The sequence below is a fragment of the Dipodomys merriami genome, unplaced genomic scaffold (assembly GCF_024711535.1).
Source record: "Dipodomys merriami isolate MVZ:Mamm:240054 unplaced genomic scaffold, mDipMer1.0.p SCAF_56, whole genome shotgun sequence".
In the NCBI taxonomy this organism is placed as follows: domain Eukaryota; kingdom Metazoa; phylum Chordata; class Mammalia; order Rodentia; family Heteromyidae; genus Dipodomys; species Dipodomys merriami.
In genome coordinates, this window is record NW_027206135.1 from 7,361,195 (window position 1) to 7,381,465 (window position 20,271).

At 45.3% G+C, this 20,271-nt stretch overlaps 1 protein-coding gene across 1 annotated transcript; it reads right to left on the minus strand.

The window, feature by feature from the left end:
* Window positions 1-9,217: 9,217 nt before the first annotated feature.
* On the minus strand, window positions 9,218-16,318 carry Fcrl6 (Fc receptor like 6). The gene is made up of 7 exons (XM_070000051.1): window positions 16,074-16,318; window positions 15,329-15,610; window positions 14,425-14,550; window positions 11,064-11,129; window positions 10,146-10,226; window positions 9,430-9,464; window positions 9,218-9,354 (listed from the first exon to the last, which is right to left on the minus strand). Exons 1-7 carry the CDS (start codon window positions 16,165-16,167, stop codon window positions 9,289-9,291), a joined length of 750 nt encoding a protein of 249 aa, XP_069856152.1. The 5' UTR covers window positions 16,168-16,318; the 3' UTR covers window positions 9,218-9,288.
* Between the last annotated feature and the right edge of the window lie 3,953 nt (window positions 16,319-20,271).

Genomic DNA, 20,271 nt, shown 5'->3' on the forward strand with positions numbered 1-20,271 from the left:
AGACGGTGATGGATAGTGTCTGTTTCTGTGTTCTCTTCAGTGCTGGGTGCATGATAGATGTTTAATGAATATCTGTTAAATGAATGGATGAGTGCTAGACACGATTGCCTGTTTTTTTCTGTGTAGTCTCTGTGATTGTTCTCAGACAGATCTTCTGGTAGCCTTGTTGGAAGTGGGAGAAGTTAAAGGCAAGGTGAGCTCTAACACTTTGTTGAGGTGTGCCGAGAGAAGGGATATGCTTCATGTTTGCCACACATACCCTCTTTTCACTCTGTTTCTCTTCTCACTTTTACTTACCTGGTTGCTTATGTGAGAAAAGATGTTGTCCTTGAGGAAGATTCCTGGCTGTCCTGAGTGAGGATGGTTGAGTCTGGTCCTGGGAAGCCTTTGACCTGTTAGTCAAACAACATCATGCTTTGGACTCAGCCAAGATGTATGCAAACGGCATGGTGGGAAGCAGAAGAGTTTGGGACTAGAGCTCCTGCCTTCCAGGTGCTCATAACCAACATGCAGAAGCAGCGATGCTGGGGCTGCCTGTAGACAAGTGCCTTTGATTCTACACAGGTTACACATGTAGTTCACACTGCAGGAGGGGTAGGGAAGAGGTCTCTGTGGATCTGGGCAGGGAATGCCTTCTGAGCAAGTGACACTGGACATAGTTTAGATTAGGGAGAAAGGAGCAGGCCTAGGTGCTGGTGAGCCCTAAACATGAGGGGAAAGCAGAATGTGCAGTCATGGTGGTAGGAAAATAGGCTGGCGGTAGGTAGGGGGAGATGAGGGCCCACAGGGAAATGGTAGGATTGGGTTCAGATCACAGAGACCTTGAATACTGGGTTGAGATATTCTGGAGACCAGTTGCTCATATGGTTGTTAAATACTTGGGTTGTGTTCCCAGGGATATTGGCTTTGTGGATGGGGATGGTCTCAGGAATCTTAGTCCTAACCATCACTTTGCTCCAGGGAATGTGCAGCAGGTAGACTTTGAGAGAGTTTTAAGAAGCACTTCCTGGATCCTGTTTTGGTCTGGGGGTGACTTCCTGATGAGAGGATAGCATGTAGGGCAGGTTGGCAGAGAAAGAAGATGCAGGAAAGCCTGGAGACCAGCGGTTGTGACGGTCCTGGGAAAAGGACAAAGGTTCGGACCAGGAAGGAAATATCTGGAGTAGAGAGAAATGGGACAGAGCAGAAGTCCTGGCAGAACTTGGAAGCTGCCTGGTTGTAGGCTAGAGAGGCTGGGAGAGGGGAATTCTTTATGACTCTATTGTCAGTTCTGTCACCCATTCATCAGGCATTTATTGAGCATCTACTTAGGTGCCAGGTGCTGGGGACACAGACATGAAAGGCTTAGTCCCTGCCCTCAAGGAATTTGAAGTTTAGAGGAGAGGATGGGATATGTAACCCAATAATTACAATCAGTGTGGTGAGAACAATGCCAGAAGTGTGCAGGGGATGCTATGGGAGCTAGAGGGGAAGAGTCCTGCCCCCGCCTGGGAGTGTGGGAGGCTAGGGAAGGCTTTGTGGAAGGGCTGGTGTTGGAGCGGAGCAAATGGATGATGGAAGCAGTTAAGAACTCCAGCTCTGGAGTTAGAGTGGGGAGCAGATCTTGGCTGTAAAATCACAAGTGAAGTCATTCTTACGTTGCAGTGTGCTCACCAGACGAATGGGAATTCATAACAAGGTCTACCTCTAAGGGATGCCAATCTAACGCCTCTTAGGGTTTGCAATAGGTCTGCTGTATATGAAGTCCTCAAAACACTGTGAGCCATTGTTTTATTAAGGTGCAAGACACAGGGAAGAGGGGACAGCCATGTGGATGAGGATAAAGGTGTGTTTGAGACAGAGCAGTATCCTGCTTCATCTCTTCTCCTAGTCTTCTAGGCCCTTGAAGGCAGGGACCATGCCTTGTTTATTTGTGCATCCTGTCCACTTCTGAGGACAGGCTTTCCATGAGGAGATGCCCTCTAAGCATCTGCCAGCTTGGATGGAATGATTCTGGAGTATCCAGACTTGGGCCTGTCAGGGCTTGGGACTAGGGCCAGTATGGACCAGATCCTGAATTCCTTCTGAAGGGACATTGGACAGTCATTATTATTATTATTTTCTGCCAGCCTTGGGGCTTGAATTTAGGGCCTGGTCACTGTCCCTGAGCTTCTTTTGCTCAAGGCTAGCACACTACCACTTGAGCCACAGTGCCACTTCTGGCTTTTTCTGTATATGTGGTACTGGGGAATCAAACCGGGACTTCATGCATGCTAGGCAAGCACTCATGGTCATTATTTTTCTTAGCAAAATTGGTTGTTCCTAGTGATCCTTTAACCTTCTCTCACCTTGGAAGCTGAGGGGGAGGAGGAGGAGGTTTAATAAGGAATGGAAAATATCTCACCTCCCCAAAGAGAAGAAATTTATTTAGCCAGCCTGAAGGACCACTGAAGAAAGATGAGCTGAAGACAGCCAGGCTTCTTCCCAGGTACAGGGAAGGGTTAAGGTAGCTACAGGCAGATTCTCCCCACCACTGCTAATCACTGGTTCACACCACATTAATTACCCAGCCACAGGGGGGAGTGTGCTGGAGTAAATTAGCAGGTGAGTTCAAAGGGGCCACTCCCTGCATTCCTTAATTAAGAGAGCAGCTGGCAGCCAGGGCTGCTACTCAGCCTCCCTGGGGCCTTTCTGGGAAACTGGAGTCAGGCAGAGTCTGGTGTGTGCGTGTGTGCTGAGGCTGGAGCAGTAGCAGCAACATCTGCCATGCGCGAATGGTGCAGACTCCACCATAAGCCTATCTCTAGTGTAGGTTGCCTGGAAGGTGGGGAGCAGGTGTTAACCTTGGCCAAACAGCTTGCCTGACCTTGACCATTAACCCTGAGTTGTTCGGTGTAGAGACTCGGGCTGGATGGAATTTGGATGAAGTCGTGCCAAGCTTGCATGAGGTGCCCAGTCCAAGGGCAGAATGGGGCCATGCTTCTGTTGGGGGCTGGGAGCAGGGGAGAGAGGGAAAGGAAAAGAAAGTGGGGGTGATTGAAGAATTAAAGCGGGGGAACCAGGCAGGACAGGGAATACAGGGCGGAGGGAGTACAGACGGAGGTGGGAGAAGATGGAGGTGTTATTGGGGAGAGGCTAGACCCCTGGGTGCAGCTTTGAGATGACAAGTGGGGATGGGGTGAAGGGGCCATGTGAACCTGCTCAAGAACTGCTCAATGGAACTTCAGGGGCAACATGGTTGGATGGAGATCCTGAGCAGTCCAAACCAGAATGGAGTCATTCCTACCAGGTGCTCCCATAATCCAACTGATCTTTAAAAAGGAGAGTTCCCAAAACAAGCAAATGAGCCCAAGGAAGTCCCTCTAGTTTTAAACCTAACAGAAGAATAGCTTTGAAATGACCTATTAAGTGCTGGGTCAGTTATCAAGCTTGTAGAGGGTTGTGGCCCCAGTTCATGAATTGTGTATACAAGCCAATTTTGTTGGACTTTTGTAACATCCCCCTACCTGCATGGTCTGTCAGCAGACACTATGCCGGGGTGGTGAGTTCCTGGCAGCCCCTTCCCAACCAGCCATGGTGGGCAGCGGTGGAATGGCAGGAGGACTGGACCCAAGGCAGAACACCCCAGAGGGAATGTCGCCTCCATTACATCTTAGAAACACCCACGGTCACTGATTTTCTGCAGGGATGACACTCAGAGGTACCTTACCTGTCCTGACATGGCATGGGCACAACCCTGCATCTCACTGCCTCCTTCAATTTTGTGCTTGTATCATCTCTCCTGTCTCACCCTGGCTCTGAGGGAAGTAGGGAGAAGAGATGGGATCTTTAAGGAACTGCTAGTGTGGGGCACACAGATGGATGGGGAGAAGCCAGAGAGCCAGGAGGAAGACAGAGTGAGAAGGAACACCAATAACGGAGTGGGGCGAAGGGCCTACAACTTAGGCTCACGCTGCTTTTAAGGCAATAATACACTTTCCAGAGATTTGAAGGAAGGCTGAAGAAAAGGAAACCAAGTCCCAGTTGTGCGTTATTGAGGCAGAGAGGGGAAACTAGAAGCTTCTTCATGCATTCACTCCTTTACCAATCCCTTAGATTCCCATCTTGCATGCACTAATGCGTCCAACAAACATTTATGGAGCATTGAGCATACGGATTACACCCCATGAGGTCAGGAACTCACTCGGATGATGACAGCGATCATATACTAATGATGAAAGGAATAGTCACTATTGATCTGGGCCTCACGTGGGAAAGAATTCTACAAGTAGAGCATAAGTTGTTCTCTCAGAGTCTGAAAGAATTCCTCTGAGCCATGGTATGACGAACAATGCAGACTTGTTGATGGTTTCAGGGCCTGCCAGCTGCAGCTGCTTCTAGCAATGCAGAAGGAAATATGCATATGTGGCAGGACACAACATATCTCTGCATGTTTGCCATACTGTACAGCCTGTCTGTAGTCAGTGTCATTAAAGTTTACACAAAGATGAAAGACACACAGTGCTGCTTAGTTTCAATAAAAGGGTAGACCTTATTTATTTTTGCCTGATTTGGGTCTTGAACTCAGGGCCTGAGTGCTGTCTCTTAGCTGTTTCTGCTCAAGGCTAGTGCTTTACCATTTGAACTACAGCTCCACTTGCTGCTGCTGGTTAATTGGAGATTAAAGCCTCATACACAGACTTTGCCGCCTGGGCTGGCTTTGAACCACAATCCTCAGATCTCAGCCTCGTGAATATAGGCAAGAGCTACTGATGCAGGGCTAAATTTCTTAGCTAAATGGGAACAAAACTGGGAATTGAAAGAACTTCCCATGCATACAGTCCTTTTGTGTCAGGGAAAAAAAACATGCTTCATTTTTGGCTTATATCTAAATTGCATAGCCTCATACAAAACAAGGACAACATGTCTCATCATATTTAATGATGCAAAATTGCCCAATGAATGCATCAAACCCATATGGGTGGTGTGTCAGGGCTTGGCTTCCTGAGAGGACCACCAGAGGGCAGCCATGAGGCCCCCAGGTGCCTTGAGTTTGTTTCTTTAGTAAGGGGGCTGCTCCAGATCCCTAGGAAAGGTGGAGTTAACACACTTGGCTAGGCAAATGTTTGCATTCAGCTCTGTATAGAAGGAATATTTCACAGTGCGGGATGTGTGAAGCCTGCCGTAGCAGTGACCGGTGGCAGCAGCACCCACCAGTCTACCCCTAGAGAACTGTGGATGCCCCATTCGCCCTGAGAGATGGCCCTGGCCTTTCCCTACCTACCACTCCCTGCTCCAGTGTCTTTCAGAAGTAGAAGCAGAGTCTCAAGACCTGGATGTGTTGACAGTCTACAAACCAGTTAGAGTCAGGCTTCTATGAAAAATTCTACCTTTTTCCCTCTTAAATTTTCTTAGATATGGTTCATTTTTGGGAAAAAAATCCAGCTTGTTCTTTTCTAAAATAAGGGGAAATGATGTTTTCATCTGCACAAATAGATCTGGGGTTGGGAAGGAGTCCATAGGGAGTTCAAAGTGCCCAAGCAACCAGAAAGCGGGGCGTGTGAGAGAGAACAGAAGTGTGTATGTGTAGTAGGTAGATTGGGGTTCTTACCATCAGGCCATCAGGGCCGCAGAACCTATTTTTTAACTTCCAATCCATTATGGACTTATACTTTCATAGAACAGTTAAAGCAAATTACTAGAAAATCTTAACTTTTTATGATTGTATTAAACCCACACACAAATGACTGTCAGATTGCTATAAACATTTCTAAATTCTTCCTGTGATTTGCCTGCATATATTTTATGAATTAGTAAGAAGCAATTCATAGTATGGTACCAGTCTTTGGGTGCCGCTGGTCTAGTGTCAGGGAGGGCAAACGTATTAACAGCTCAGGAAGGAAGTGGTCTCTGGTCTTTGGGGACAACTGGAACGGGTTTCTCTATCAGTGTTTTCCTTCTTAAGCTGACTTGATTATGTCTTGACTTTTATAAGAAGTGATTTTTTTCCCCCATAAAAGCATGGGAACTGCTGGTGCACCTTCATCTCATGGATTTTTTTTTTTGGGGGGGTCCAGTCATGGGGCCTGAACTCTGGGCCTGGGCACTGTCCCTCAGCTCTTCAGCTCAAGGCTAGCGCTCTACCACTTGAGCCACAGTGCCACTTCCAGCTTTTTTTTCGTTTTGCTTATGTGGTGCTGAGGAATCGAACCCAGGGCCTCATGCATGCATGGCAAGCACTCTACCACTGAGCCACCTTCCCAGCCCTGGTGCAGCTTCATCTCTAGGGAGGAACCCACCCTGTGCTTCTAGATGGTCAGTATTGTGTTGCTCAGTCCTCACAGCAGGCAGCTCTGATGCTCTGATTGGTGACCAGGAGGAGGAGGTGTTAGAACATTCTGGACATGGACTAGACTGGTGACAAGAGATGGAGATGAGGAAGAAGATGGAAAGGTGTTAGCATGGGAGAAGGAAAGGAGGAAAAGGGAACAGAATAGAAATGGAAAAATATGCCTGCATGGTTAACTTACTAGTTCTCCTGGCCTTTCTGTCTTCATCAAGAGAAGTACCACAGGCAAAAGCTCCCATGATGATTGGATGGATTACTTCTACAGTGTATCTTGTAGGTAAATCAGTTAAAAAAAAACTTTAAGGTGCATGAGAATTGCCTGGGGATCTTATTGAAATGCAGATTATAATACAGCAGGTCTGAGATTGGGTCTGAGCAGCTGCACTTCTAATATTGGCCATGTCAACACTGCCTGTCTAGAAGAGAAACCATGTTAGAAGTTCAGTGCCAGTAGCTCTTTGGTGACACTGGTGCCTTCTTCATATGAAAGGGAGATGGAGTCTTGTGTAGTCCCTGTCTGTGAAGCCAGAGCAGGAGCCTGTGAAACCAAGCTAGGGTCTCACAGGAGACCCGACTACTGTCGGGTATCAAGGAGTATCGACTGTTGGACTGTTGTGAGAAACTGACCCAGCTGTCAGGCAATGCAAATGATTGATGTTGATGAAAGATATGAAACAAACCACTATATTTCTTTTTATCCTTGTTATTTTATTGTCAAGGTGATGTACAGAAGGGTTACAGTTACACAATAAGATAATAAGTACATTTCTTGTCAAACTTGTTACCCCTTCCCTCATTTTTCTCCTACTTTCCCTCCCTCCCCAATTCCCCCCCCCCAGTTGTACAGATCATTTCCAACATATTGTCTTGTGTATATCACTGTTGCATTGGTTCCCCCCTTGTCCTTTGTCTCACCATTCTGTTGTTCCCCTTCCCTTCCAGAATTCAGATAAATGTATATACCATACCAGGGTACCAAAATCAAATGCAGTGACAACAGGGGATTTACCATAGGGGGAAGAACATACAAAAGAAACAAAAAATCACATAGCACATTAAAAACAATAACAAAGAAAACCTCTTGTATCCATGTCTTGGAGTTCATTTCACTTAGCATCATCTAAAATGGTCAGATGTATATAGCTAATGAGCTATTCTGCTCATCTGCTAAGATTATGTATACTATTTATTGCAAATAAGGGAAACAATGTAACCTCTGTTTCTTTGGGTCTGGCTTACTTCATTTAATATATTTTTTCCAAGTCTTTCCATTTTCTTACAAATGGAGTGATGCCATTCTTTCTGATGGAAGCATATATATATATATATATATATATATATATATATATATATATATATATATACCACATTTACTTGATCCAATGGTGAATAATACTGCAGTAAACATAATTGTGCTGGAAGCTTTAGTGTGGCCCTGTGTGTGTGTGTGTGTGTGTGTGTGTGTGTGTGTGTGTGTGTGTGTGTGTGTGTGTGTGTGTGTGTGTGTGTGTGTGTGTGTGTGTTTGGTAAATGCCCAGAAGTGGGATTGCTGGGTCATAGGGAAGCTCCATGTTTAGTCTTTAGAGGAACCTCCATACGACTTTCCAGTGTGACTGAATGAGTTTACACTCCCACCAACAATGCAGTAGGGTTCCCTTTTGGCCACATCCCCTCCAGCATCTGTTGTTGTTAGAGTTTTTGATTATAGCCATTCTAACTGGGGTGAGGTGGAATCTCAATGTTGTTCAAACCAGTGTATGTCTATTAAAGGAAATATATTTTACGACCATGTAACTTTTTAAACAAGTAAAGAACAAATGACTTTACTGATATACTTCACAACCTAGAGCTTTGGGAAAGCCTCAGTAAACAGCAGGGTCTGAGGAGAAGTGGAGCTGCAGGTGAAGGCAGGGTCCTTGGTACCTGCAGAGTCTGACCCTGTTGCCAAGAATTCTACAATATAATTTGGGCCAGATCTGTTAGTGGCTGACTTTGGTTTTGCTGAACTTCTGAGTCCTCTTAGTTCTGAGGTCACTGATGGGTGTCAGCTTAAATGTTGGAAATTCCTATGGAGCTGCATGTCCTAAGATGTCAAATTTGATATTGTTTCTTCTGAGGGTAAAGCCAATCACATTCTCTTTCTTCCCTCTATCTATGTATCTATCTATGTATCTATCTGTCTATGTATCTATCTATGTATCTATGTATCTATCTATGCATCTATGTATCAGTCTATCTAATCTATCATCTATTTAGCTAATCTATCACCTATTTAGTATGGTTATCTATCAGCTATTTATATATGTATATGCATGTATGTTATCTATCAGCTATCTGTCTGTCTGTTTGTCTGTCTATTAAAGGAGAAATGGTCTTTTCTATTTATGTAGAAAGAAGACCTCAGGCTCTAAGTTCAGTAGTACTGTTGGAACCCAAGTGTGGGGGTGGGATGGGATGAGGGTTGTCCCTTCCCACACCATGACTTTGTCTTTTGCTAAGAGAGGAACTCAGTTTGGGAGTTCTAGTTAGCATAAAAGCACAGAGGCTCCCTCAGGGATGGGGCCAGGATCTGGAGGATGTACCCAGGGGGCTGGAGGGGATGGCTGGGAAGCAGTGGGGGCAGGAGGTGGGTATATGTTAGAATGGGATGCCATCACTTGTAGAGAACACTCTTTGTTTCTTTCTTTTCTTTTTCTTTCTTTCTTTCTTTTTTTTTTTTTTTTTTTTTTTTTTGTTGGTCATGGGGCCTGAACTCTGGGCCTGGGCACTGTCCCTCAGCTCTTCAGCTGTAGACTAGTGCTCTATCACTTGAGTCATAGCCCCACTTCCGGCTTTTTCTGCTTATGTGGTACTGAGCAATCAATCGGGGGTCTCATGCATGCAAGGCAAAAGCACTCTACCACTGAGCCACTTCCCAGCCGTAGAGAACATTCTTGTAGTCATCAGAGGAATCTTATCTTGGTAGGTCTGACTTCTTTCACTCAATTCCTTGGTGAACTCTCCCTGAGCTGTGGGCATCTCACCTCTGTGTAGATAATAGAAACATCCTACAAGAGAGTTGGATGAGGTTGAGAAAACAGATATTAGACAGAGGGTGAGAAAAGAACCAAAATCCTGCTCACCTTTTGGCTCCCAGGGAAATCCTCATTGGACCTGGCTATAAGGGAAAGAGAAGAATTCAGGTCAGGGTATCTGTGCTCACTGATCTTCTCCCTGCTTTTTTTCTTGTCATCCCTCTTGCTCTATGGAGCATGGACCCAACCCAGGCAGATTCCTTTCACTTCTACTCAATTTGAAAATAGAAGTAGGAATCTTGAGGCTGGGGTTCTAGTCCCAATTCAACCATCACAAACTGTATGACCTTAAGCTTTAGATTCTGAATCTCAACTTTCTCAATTACCACCACCACCACTACCACCACTACCAATAGCCCCCCTCAACCCTAACCAAACCAAACTAAAACAGCAAAAATTCACCCCCAAAAACAAAAAACCAAAACTGGTAATGGTAATGACTTCATCACAATGATGAGGCTGAGACTTAAAAGACACACAAAGGATGCTCTTAGAGTAGCTACTACCCTAGACTTCTACTGAAGTGTAACCTTTTAGGTCTGAGGACTATGTTTATTGTATCTAATCTCATATCAGCCCTGCAAAGTAGAGGTTATTAAATTTCTTTTCATATTGAGAAATCTACTGTCACTTCTGTAAGAAGTGGAATTGTACATAAATACGGAATCCTTAGAAACAAGGAGGTGTTTTCCAAATGATAAGAGATTCCGTACCTTCCTTCCTCAACATCTTGGAGCATAATGGCTTCTCTTGAGATCACCCACCTTTGTTCCTTTTCAAGGTTGTATGTACTTCTGTGTAGATAACACTTTCATCTCCTTCATCTTTCTGATACTGGTGATGTGCTGCCAAAAAAAAAATTGAGGCTTAAATCGGACCTGTCTGACTCTTTCACTGTCCTGAAGACACTTAAAGAAAGAAACCAATCAGTGGCCCTGTCAAGGTGATGACTAGCATGGGAATCTGTCATTAGAGAGGCGATGTCTACCACGGCATAGGTAGACATCCTCACTCAGAAGAGCTTAGCTGCCTCCCTAGCTCTGATATGCTTTGAACCAGATTGCCAAGCATTTTCTTTTCTTATTTTTGGTCATGGGGATTGAAGTCAGAGCATGGGTGCTGTCTCTGGGCTTGTGTGCTCAAGGATAGTGCTCTACCACTTGAGCCACAGCTCCACTGCTGGCTTTTTGCTGCTTAATTGGAGATAAAAGTCTCATGGACTTTTGAACCATAATCCTTTGAACCATAATCCTCAGATCTCAGCCTCTTGAGTAGCTAGGGTTATAGGCATGAGCTACCAGAGCCTGAGGACATTGTGGACCATATCATCAACACTCAGTTTTGTAGTGAGACTGTTGATATGCAGAATGCACAAATAAATGTGTATGATTGGGTGCTAATAAAACTGTAGTTTTCAAAAATAAGCAGTGGGCTGGGTTTGGCCCAGGGGATGTCAACTTTTCCCTGCCTTCTCCTAAAGTCCTGACTCCCTTCCTGCCTCCACCTCCCACAACCAGTTGTACTGCACGTGTTCCTCAAGCCCTCTCCAGACGCTGCCATTTCCCTTCCCTGGATGCTTCTGCCTCTGGAGGCCTGGTACTGGTGAGGGGCTCCTTCCTACGCCTTGTGAGAGATCTTCTTCTGGCTTTGCAGACAGGCAGAGTCCTGCTGGAAGTTCTTACCATTGCCATGTAGTGGACACTGCTCTCCATTTGGAGCTAGGGATGGATTCTGGGATGGAAGGGACCCTAGAAGACACAGAAGCATGTCACTGTATTTATGGAACAGGTGTGGCAGTGGGGACAAGAGGCCCTGAAAAGGATGGTGGTGGAGTTGCTGGCTGTTTTCCAGGGTTACTTTTCTCACAGGTCTGGACATGGCTAATTTTGGGTGGGATTTTCCTTTGAACCATCCTCTGTAGGAGAGGATGGCTCCATGCGAATCACAAATGGTAAGGTCAGAAAGGAGAGGGTCACATCCTTACACAGACAGGGTGCTTCAGGAGGAAGAGCTAATAACATTACCACATATTAGGGGCCAGACGCAGGACCAGAAATTTCAAGTAAAATTCTACTTCCTGGCAAAGCACTTATCCCACTGACCAGCATGCAGTTTGTTTTTAAGAAAGCCTCCCTCCTTAATTTTTGGGTAACTTATATTCTTTGTAGTCCTCTTGCAAAGGTGGATAGAGCTATCTCTGTTTGGTTGATGAGAAGACAGGCTGGAAGAGGTGAACTTTCCAAAATTATAATCAATGGAAGAGACTTTTTCTTTTCTGCCAGTAATGGAATTTGAACTCAGGAGCTCACATTTACTTGGCTTGCTTTGCTGGCTGGCACCACATGAGCCATATCTCCAGTCTAGCTTTTTACTGGTTAATTTTTGAGATGGAACTTCATAGACTTTTCTTCCTGTGATGGCTTCAAACCATGATCCTCTGGACCTAAGCCTCCTGAGTAGCTAGGTTTGCCAAGCTAGGTCCAACCAGCTGAGATAGATGTTAATCCAGCCATCAGCATGCAGTTGGATTTCATGTGATTTTTCAGCCACTAGCATATAGGCTCTGTGAAAGCCGATACTTCTAGAACTAAAAAGTAACTTCTGGGGTGGGAGTTGTGTCACGTGTAGACTTTAGAACGCTTGATTCATGCCTGGTTTCTGAGAAATACTCATTAGCTCTAAAAGCAAGATTCAGAATCACCAGGTAGGGTCTGTGGAAATGGCCACTTCTGTAAAACCAAGAGGGCACCTATGGGAATCAGGCAAGCCGCTCATTATTAAATCTTCTTCAATGCTCATTTGTCAGACCTGTGTGTCCCATTCTCACCCGATGAAGAGTTCCATAAGTTCAATGGAACTTCATTTTATAGGCAGTTTGATCAATAATAAAATAAACATCTTAGAACCAACAACCCAGAACCTGTACATGTAGGTGAGCGCTACTTTGAAATGGATCCCTTACACAACCATATCCTTATTCCAGTGATTGCATCATTGGCCAATGTGTTTTGACAATTGTCCTTAGACTATCAAGCCATCAGATATCTTGGTGACATATTTTCTGGTTGAGAAGTAGATGTGTTATTTGGAATAGTTGAGCCTCTTCTAGAGCAAGCTATGAAGACTAAAGTGGGTGGTTGGTAGCTTTCTTGTGTAGCCATGAAATTTGAAAATGGTTTTCTGCCTAACTTTCTAAAGAAGAATTTATGTGCCTGAGACACTGGGATTTCAGGACCATCCCCAGGACCATCACTGCTTGCACATGAGAGACAGTGGAGTCCACTTGTTCCCAGGTTGGCAGCAATGCTACTGGTGGTATAAGATCTCTCTGCTGTTCCTGGTAACAGGTCTCAAGAGGCTCCACTCTCTCGTCTGGGGCTTGGAGGGAGGCGGCTGTCAGTACTGCCTTGTCTTTAATGCTAGGGCAAGTGGATAGGAATGTTTGTGTCACTGAGGCCATGTTGGATCACTTGCAGGAGCAGCAGTGATAGGACTCTCAGATCTTCAATTTGTGATCCTCTGCTCTAGTTGTCTCTTCATCTAACCCCACCTTTCTCATATGATACAGAGATTATAACTGAAGCAAGTCTAGCCAGACTTAGGATGATCAAGAAAGGGATGATGGGAAGTTGGATAGGTGGAGACTGTTACATCAAAAAGGAGAGAGAAAATTGAAGCCTCTCTTGAACTTGAACTGGGTACTCAGTGAGGCAGAAGCCTGGGTCTGGGGCTAGAGGGGGCACCTTTCAGACACTCTGGCCTGTGGTCTGGGAAGAATGCTTTGTGTTCATGACTGGGTGATCCTCCTTTATAAGTGAGCTGACTCAGCTCCCAGAAAATACATTATAAATTCTTTCTCCTGAGGAACAAACTTAAACAAACTTGAATAAATAAATCTAGCTTTGGGGGTTGATAAGGGCAATCACTTAGAAAATAAGAACACTGTCTCCACAGACAAGGAAGTAGAGTTCATTTGAATCCCTGCAAGTAGACTTAAAATTCCTAGATATAAATTGGCACCAAGCACCTTTGGCACTGACTGCCATTCCTTTAAATGTGGCCTGAAGCAAATGACACTTAGAGTGGGAATAAGCATGTAGCCATCGAAAGTGTCTCATTGATATCCAACATTCCTGCTTAGTTATCACTGCCAAGAAAGGTGGAGGAAGAAAATTTGCAATAACACAATTAATAAATAGCCAATGATCTGGTTGTTTTTACTTCCTCTCTACTAAAATCTTTTACATCTGGAATTTTAGCCAAGCCTTTTTTTATGTTCAGTGACTGATTTAGAAATCAGAAAATGAACAGCAGGTGGACGAACAGGCCAGGGAACATGATGGGGTAATCCACTGGGACTAGAATGAGGACTTAACTGTGGGCCACTCCCTCAAGCACTTTAGCTTGCTAACCTGAACGCTGCAGCATCCCTGAGAAGGATAGATTTTGGTGCATCTTAGAATGAACTGGCCCAAGGCCACAGAACTAGTAAATAGTAGTGTTGGAAGAAGGCCATGGCTCAGCTTTCTCTATCATGTTTACTTTCTGAGTGTCACCATCTGTTGAATACTCCCCTAACGGCATTGTAAAGGTGAGTATTGAGTGTGCAAGCATGCACATATGCACTCTAGCTCTCATTTTTTTTCTTTTTCCTCTACCAATTGGGCTGCATTTAATGGAAGTTGGAGGCCTTGTTTCTTTTCAGTCATGTTCAAAACCACAGATCATCTTCCCAATGCAAAGGACATCAATATAAATCACATTTGGCTTGTAAGTATTCCTTGGCTCATGTGTCTCTTCATGCCTGATAGTGCAGCTGTATGTCTGTGTGCAAATCTGTGTAATTGTGAGTATGTGCAATAGTGTGTCTGTGAGTGAAGATGTTCTGGAAGCTGTAAATGTCCCTCCACATGCCCCCTTGTGTGACATGGGAAGAGAAGATCCAAATTCTGCCAGGTTCCTGTTAGGTTTTGGCTTCTCAAAACCTGAGCAGTGGTTGGCATAGGAATTTAGCAATCAAGAAAGCCCCAAAGAGATACTAACCAGCTTTTCTCCAGGGTCTGAAATATGCTAGAAGCACAGCAGCAATGAACATTACACCAAGCAGACTCCCAGGTAGCCAGGCAACCAGCCAGTTGCTGATGGTGGGGGTGGACAAGACTTGAGAACCTGGGAGGGGAAAGTGACCATGAACAGTGCGAATAAAATCCAAAAATGCATCCCAGACAGGCACAGGCAAGCAAGAGTGGCTGGCTGTAGAAGAACTACCTGCCTACAGGAGCCTTGGAGATGGGAGTGCGGGATGGTTCGAAAGATCCAGCATGGCTGAGTCATACTCTGCATGGCCACATAGCCCCACCCCAAGGTGCATGCCATTCCCTGCCATGTGCAGCGGGTAGGCCTCCCAGTCCAGGCTCACATGCAGTTGAGTAGTGGGCCATCATGATGCTGTTTATGGTAGGTGGCAGGGAAGAGAGATATGGTCCCTGACAGCTTGCTTGATTCAGACAAAATACGCCGTCCAGAGAGAGCTACTTGGACTCACTCTTCTCTCTGGAGACACTCTTGGCCTCACAGGAATAGTTCCCAGCATCCTTCACTGACTTCATTGGGAAGAAGAAAGGAAGCTGTTCTGCCATAGGGAGCCCAGGTGTTTCCCCAAGATCTCCCCATCAAGTAGAATGAGTACAGGGTTGGAAAGGAGCCATTCGGAGACTCACAGAGGAGCTCTACTATGTCTTCCAAAGCAGGGCCAGTGGCCCTGTGCCATAGAGAGAGCACAGGACAGGATACAGGAACTGAGATTGCACAAGAGTATTAGACATCTCTCCCCAATCACCCAGGGCCCAGACTTCCTCATTCCTACTTTCCTGTCTCTGCTCCCAGGGAGTCTTGTTGTCTGATGACTGGACCCTTGGGAAATATTTCCCCCGCTTCACCCACTTACCCTGGACCATGATCTCCACGCAGTAGCTCTCTTTTTTAACTTGGCCACCCTCAGAGGCTACCTCACACCAGTAAATCCCGGAGTCTTCCTCCTTGAATCTTGGGATGCAGAGTACTGGGTGGCGGCCCCTGTCTTGCAAGGTATAGCCATCCTTGTAAAACGAGAAGAGGAGCCTCAAGGCTGACTTCTGGGGGTGCAGCTTTGTCTCACATGTCAGGGTCAACAGGCTCTCCTCATGGGGCTCTGGAGGGGTGGCCCTCAGCACAGGAACCTGGAACAGCTCTGGAGAGACAACAGGCCCAGGGCTCATGAAGGGAGTACTGGACAGTGAGGTCTGGAAGGCTGAGACCTTGCTTTAGCCATGGCCCAGGTTGCAGCTCTGAGGCCCGGGTGGGAGACAGTTTGCGCCTCAGGATCCGTCCTCTTGTCTTCATTCACGCACTTCTGAAATGACTCCCCTAGAGCCAAGCCCCTCCTGTAGTGGTTGTTTGGTCCTCAGAGGGGAAAGATGAATGGCTGGTCTGGTCTAGAACTCTTCCCAATCTTTCCTCTTTTCCCTGGCTCCAGACCTGCCCCATAGGATGAGGGGATATTTGGACAGCATCATGGGCCTTCAGGACACCATGGATTGGTTCAACATCAAGAGCATCCAGAGAGAAGGGTGTCATCCAGAGAACTTCTGAGCTCTGGAGACTCAACAACACCTTACTGTCTTACCAGTAAGTGTCCTTAGTAAGTGACTCACCTTGGACTTGAACCACGGTAGTTTCTGAGGTTTGTGTGGATGGGGATTTGTTATTCACCGTCCCAGTGCATCTGTACTGGCCACTGCTTGCCATTGTTGCTGTCCCCAGGATTAAGGGATTGTTGGTGTTAGGGGAATCAAGTGATTTCCCATCTTTGTAGAACTTCACCTCCGACGCAGCTGTGTTCCCTCCCTCACATTTCAGAGTCAGTGAGTCTCCTTCAAAAACAGGCTGTGGCAGGACTCTGAGGCGCAGCCAGGCTGTGAGACATGGAGATAAGGTCAGCCTTGGAGCTGCAGGTCCCATCAGCACTCATTTCCCTCTCTGACCCACGCCCAAGGCCTCTGGTGTGGATGGAGGCTCCCAGAAAGCACCTTTACAACTCTTGCCTGTCTCAGTCCTTCATGCCAACCAGCACAGGCTAGGACTTTGACGTTCTTTCTTCTGCTCTTCTTCCTCTTGTCACTTTGTTTTCCCTATCTCTTGCCTCCTCTGCCTTTCTCCTCTCCACACCTTCTCCCCAGCCTTCTTTCTTCCCTTTCTTTTTTTTTTCTCCTTTTACTTTGCACTTTCCTCCACTGCCTTGACAAGTTGGCTAGGCTTATTAAATCCACTGTCTGGCCTCATTCCTCCAGACCTCTTTTCTCCTTCCTTAGATTGGCTTCTACTGCAAATGTGATGCTTTCTGCTGTGTGATGATGCTTTCTTTCTGTGTGATAATACTGCATGTTGGCCTGTTGAAGAGAAGCTTCCTGGCTAGTCTTCCTAGGCCCAACCTCTACCTCTACCCTTGAAAGGAACTTTCGTTTGCTTTCAACCATGGGAGGGATTGCTTATTCTTTTGCACATATTCCTACATTCTATGCTATGACACGGATGAGAGCAGAGATCCTAGGGATTCGGAACCTGTCTGGAGGGAGGCAGCAGGCTAGATCTGTCCCCATGCTGTATCCATTCCAAACAGCCTAGGAGTCCATATGGATGCTCTGAGTGTCATGCAGGGAGCCTGGAGGCCAGCCCTAGCACATCCTGCTTCTGCCTGGATCTCCCTGGATGCTTAGGGCCCACTGCTGTTACTCTGAAAAGAGAACCCTGTGATGTTCACAGCATCACTGAAGGGTGAGCCTTGTTTCCCTGACTGTCCTTTGGATAAATTCCAAATATTGGTTTGAATAACTCCTCCCTGAATAATGAAGCAGGTCATGTAAAGTCAAGGTTTTTATAGTAAGACTTTTTTCCCTTAGTGGACAGAAAGCACATGAAATGGGATGGGACGGGGAACAAGAATAGCTGCAGAAGGCTACTGATTGGACAAAGTGCCTGCCTCTCAGAACATAAAAGGGAGGGAAAAGATTCAGAGCCTTGTTAAGGACAGAATATAGGAGCTCCAGCACCATGCTGAGAGGAGAGCCACTTTTAAAGAAATAGAGAAGAGGCCCAGAGCCACTGAGTTGAGACTCTAGAATTACTCAGAGCCTTGGTTTGTGGATCTCCATGTTTACTAGTCAAGAATCCTGAGGAAGGGGCCTTCTTTGGTGCTGCAATGCAGATGGTTATGGGGACTCAATAGCACTGTCCTGTTTCTTTCCATCCATTCAGTGTTGGCCCAGAAACATACTTGGAGTTAGAAGAGGCATGGATAAGACTTACCAGTTTTCCCATGACAGGTGACTATAAGAGAACAAAGTGATAACATTAGATTAAAAAGAAGAAAGAAATTTCACTATGGAAAGAACTTTTATGCCTTTCACTTCAACAATTGGTGCTTACCCCTAATCATCCCTCGACCTAGCCATTCAACCACCCAGCCACTAAACAAATCACCCAGACAGCTAACTATTCACCCACCTAATTACCAAGCCCCCAAACATGAAAAAAATTAACTTTTGAGCTGGGAAGTTGGCTCAGTGATAAAGTGTTTGCCTCACATGCATGAGGCCCTGGGTTCAATTCCTCAGCACCACAAAAACTGAAAAAACCTTGAAGTGGCGCTGTGGATTAAGTGGTAGAGTGATAGCCTTGAGCTGAAGAGCTGAGGGACAGCACCCAGGCCCAGAGTTCAAGCCCCACGACTGACAAAAAAATTTTAAAAAAATTAATTTTTATGGTGATTGGAATTCTGAACCCTATTTGAGTTTCGAATAATGCCTCCTCAGACACATCTTTCCAAGTATCCCAATCAAAAAAGATTCCCCCCAATCACTTTTATGAGTTCCCATGGCATCATCATCAGACCACTAGTAATTGAATTTATTATACTTACCAAATTGACACCTTGTTATCTATTTTCCTCTGTCAGGAATGCAAACAGGCATTCTATCTATTTTATTCACCTATTATGATACTTAGTAAAACCTCCAGTCCTTTTTACTCTGGTTATTTTTGAGACAGGATCTTACGTTTTATTTGTGCTAGCCAGGACTGTGATATTCCTATTTATGCTTCCTGTTGTAGGTGGGATGTTAGATACATACTATCATATCTTTTTTCTGTATGGTTTTCTTTTTGCCTGGGGTATCTTTTTTTTTTTTTTTTTTTTAACTCTGGGGTGTCTTAAAATAGCAATTCTCCTGATCTCAATCTCCCTCATAGTGAGGATGGAAGTCATATGTCTTTTATCAAGATAGGGTCTCAAGAACTTTTGGCTTGGGCTCCCTTTGAGTCAGGATCCTTCCAGACTCAGTCTCTCAAGTAGTCAGGATCACAAGCATGAGCCTCCATGTCTCAGATAATGATTACTTTTGATCGATAACTTGTATGAGGGCATTATTGGGAAGTGGTGAATAGTAGGAAATGGGACCTTTGAAGGAAGTAGGTACCTGAAGAATGTTATTGGGAGAAGTAACTGTCTCTGGCCCCTTCCTGCATCCCCTCGCTGTTTTCTGGCTGCCATGATGTGAACTGCTCCTTTGCCATGCCTCACTCCACCATTATGGACTGCACTTCTGAAACTGTGAGCAGATAAGTCCTTTCCTCCTTAAGGTGTTTATGTCAAGCATTCTGTCACAGTGATTAAAAAGTAACAAAACAGTAAGCATCTGTACCTTTCCTTTTATGTCCAATGGTTTGGGCCTACCTCCCACCATATAGCAAGGCCTGGACCTAGTTCCTGTGATCAGTAAATAGTTGTGAGGAACAGAATGTGGAAGCCATCAGACTGAGGAGGCAAGCTTCTCTGGAGGAGTAATCATTAAAGGATGCAGGATGTAGGTCAGGCAGCTCAGTTAAACAAGAGAACAACCAACAAGCTTTGACATGTTACCCACCATTGCATTCATGCTTTTAATGATGCAAGAAAATAAATGGCCTGAGAAGACAAACCCTCTCCCCACCAAAAAAGATAGATAGATAGATAGATAGATAGATAGATAGATAGATAGATAGATATGGCTAGAGAGGTATGAAGAGCTTAGGTAGGGGAATGAGGGCCCTAAATTGAGCAGCAGGGTTGGGCATGAGCTATGGAGACTAGTCTGATGTTTGGGGCAAGGGATGAAACATGACTGGCTGTACGGCTAAGTGTAGTTAGTCCAGACAATCTTTACACAGTTAGCTGTGCTCTCCATTGGTAACATGTAGTAGATACTTTGAAGGACACTGAGAAATGCAGTCTCGGGGGTTATTATGGTTTAGATATGAGTATTTTCCTCAAATGTGTGAAGGCTTACCTCTCAATATAGCCACATTTGGAAGTAGAGCTTTTAGGAAGTGACTGGCTCATGAGAACTCTAATATCACCAGTGGATTAACTCACTGATGGGTTCTTAATTTGGTGGCAGTATTGGGATGGAGGAGCTGGAAATTTAGGAAGTTGAACCTAGTTGAGTTCCATGTTTAAGTCTGCCCCTCAATTTAGAGTCTTCCATCCTCTCAACATTAATAATCATTGTCACTTTTTGGCTTGACCTCTGTTGAGAACATACTGGGATGTGACATGAAAGAATATATGCCCCTTCCTTGCTTACTCTGTCTGCTCTGGCTACCGTGAGGTGAGATTACTTACCTTTACCATACTTCCCTATCATGATGTTTCCATCCTGCCACAGGCCTAAAAAATAGACAAATGTGGACAAAAACCTTGGGAATTATGAGCCTTAGGTTAATTTTTCTCATAGCAACAAAAACTATCATAAGTGTGGTGTGTTACAACCCTGTAAGAGTGGGCATGTATCACTATTTTGGATATGGAGCTTTTCA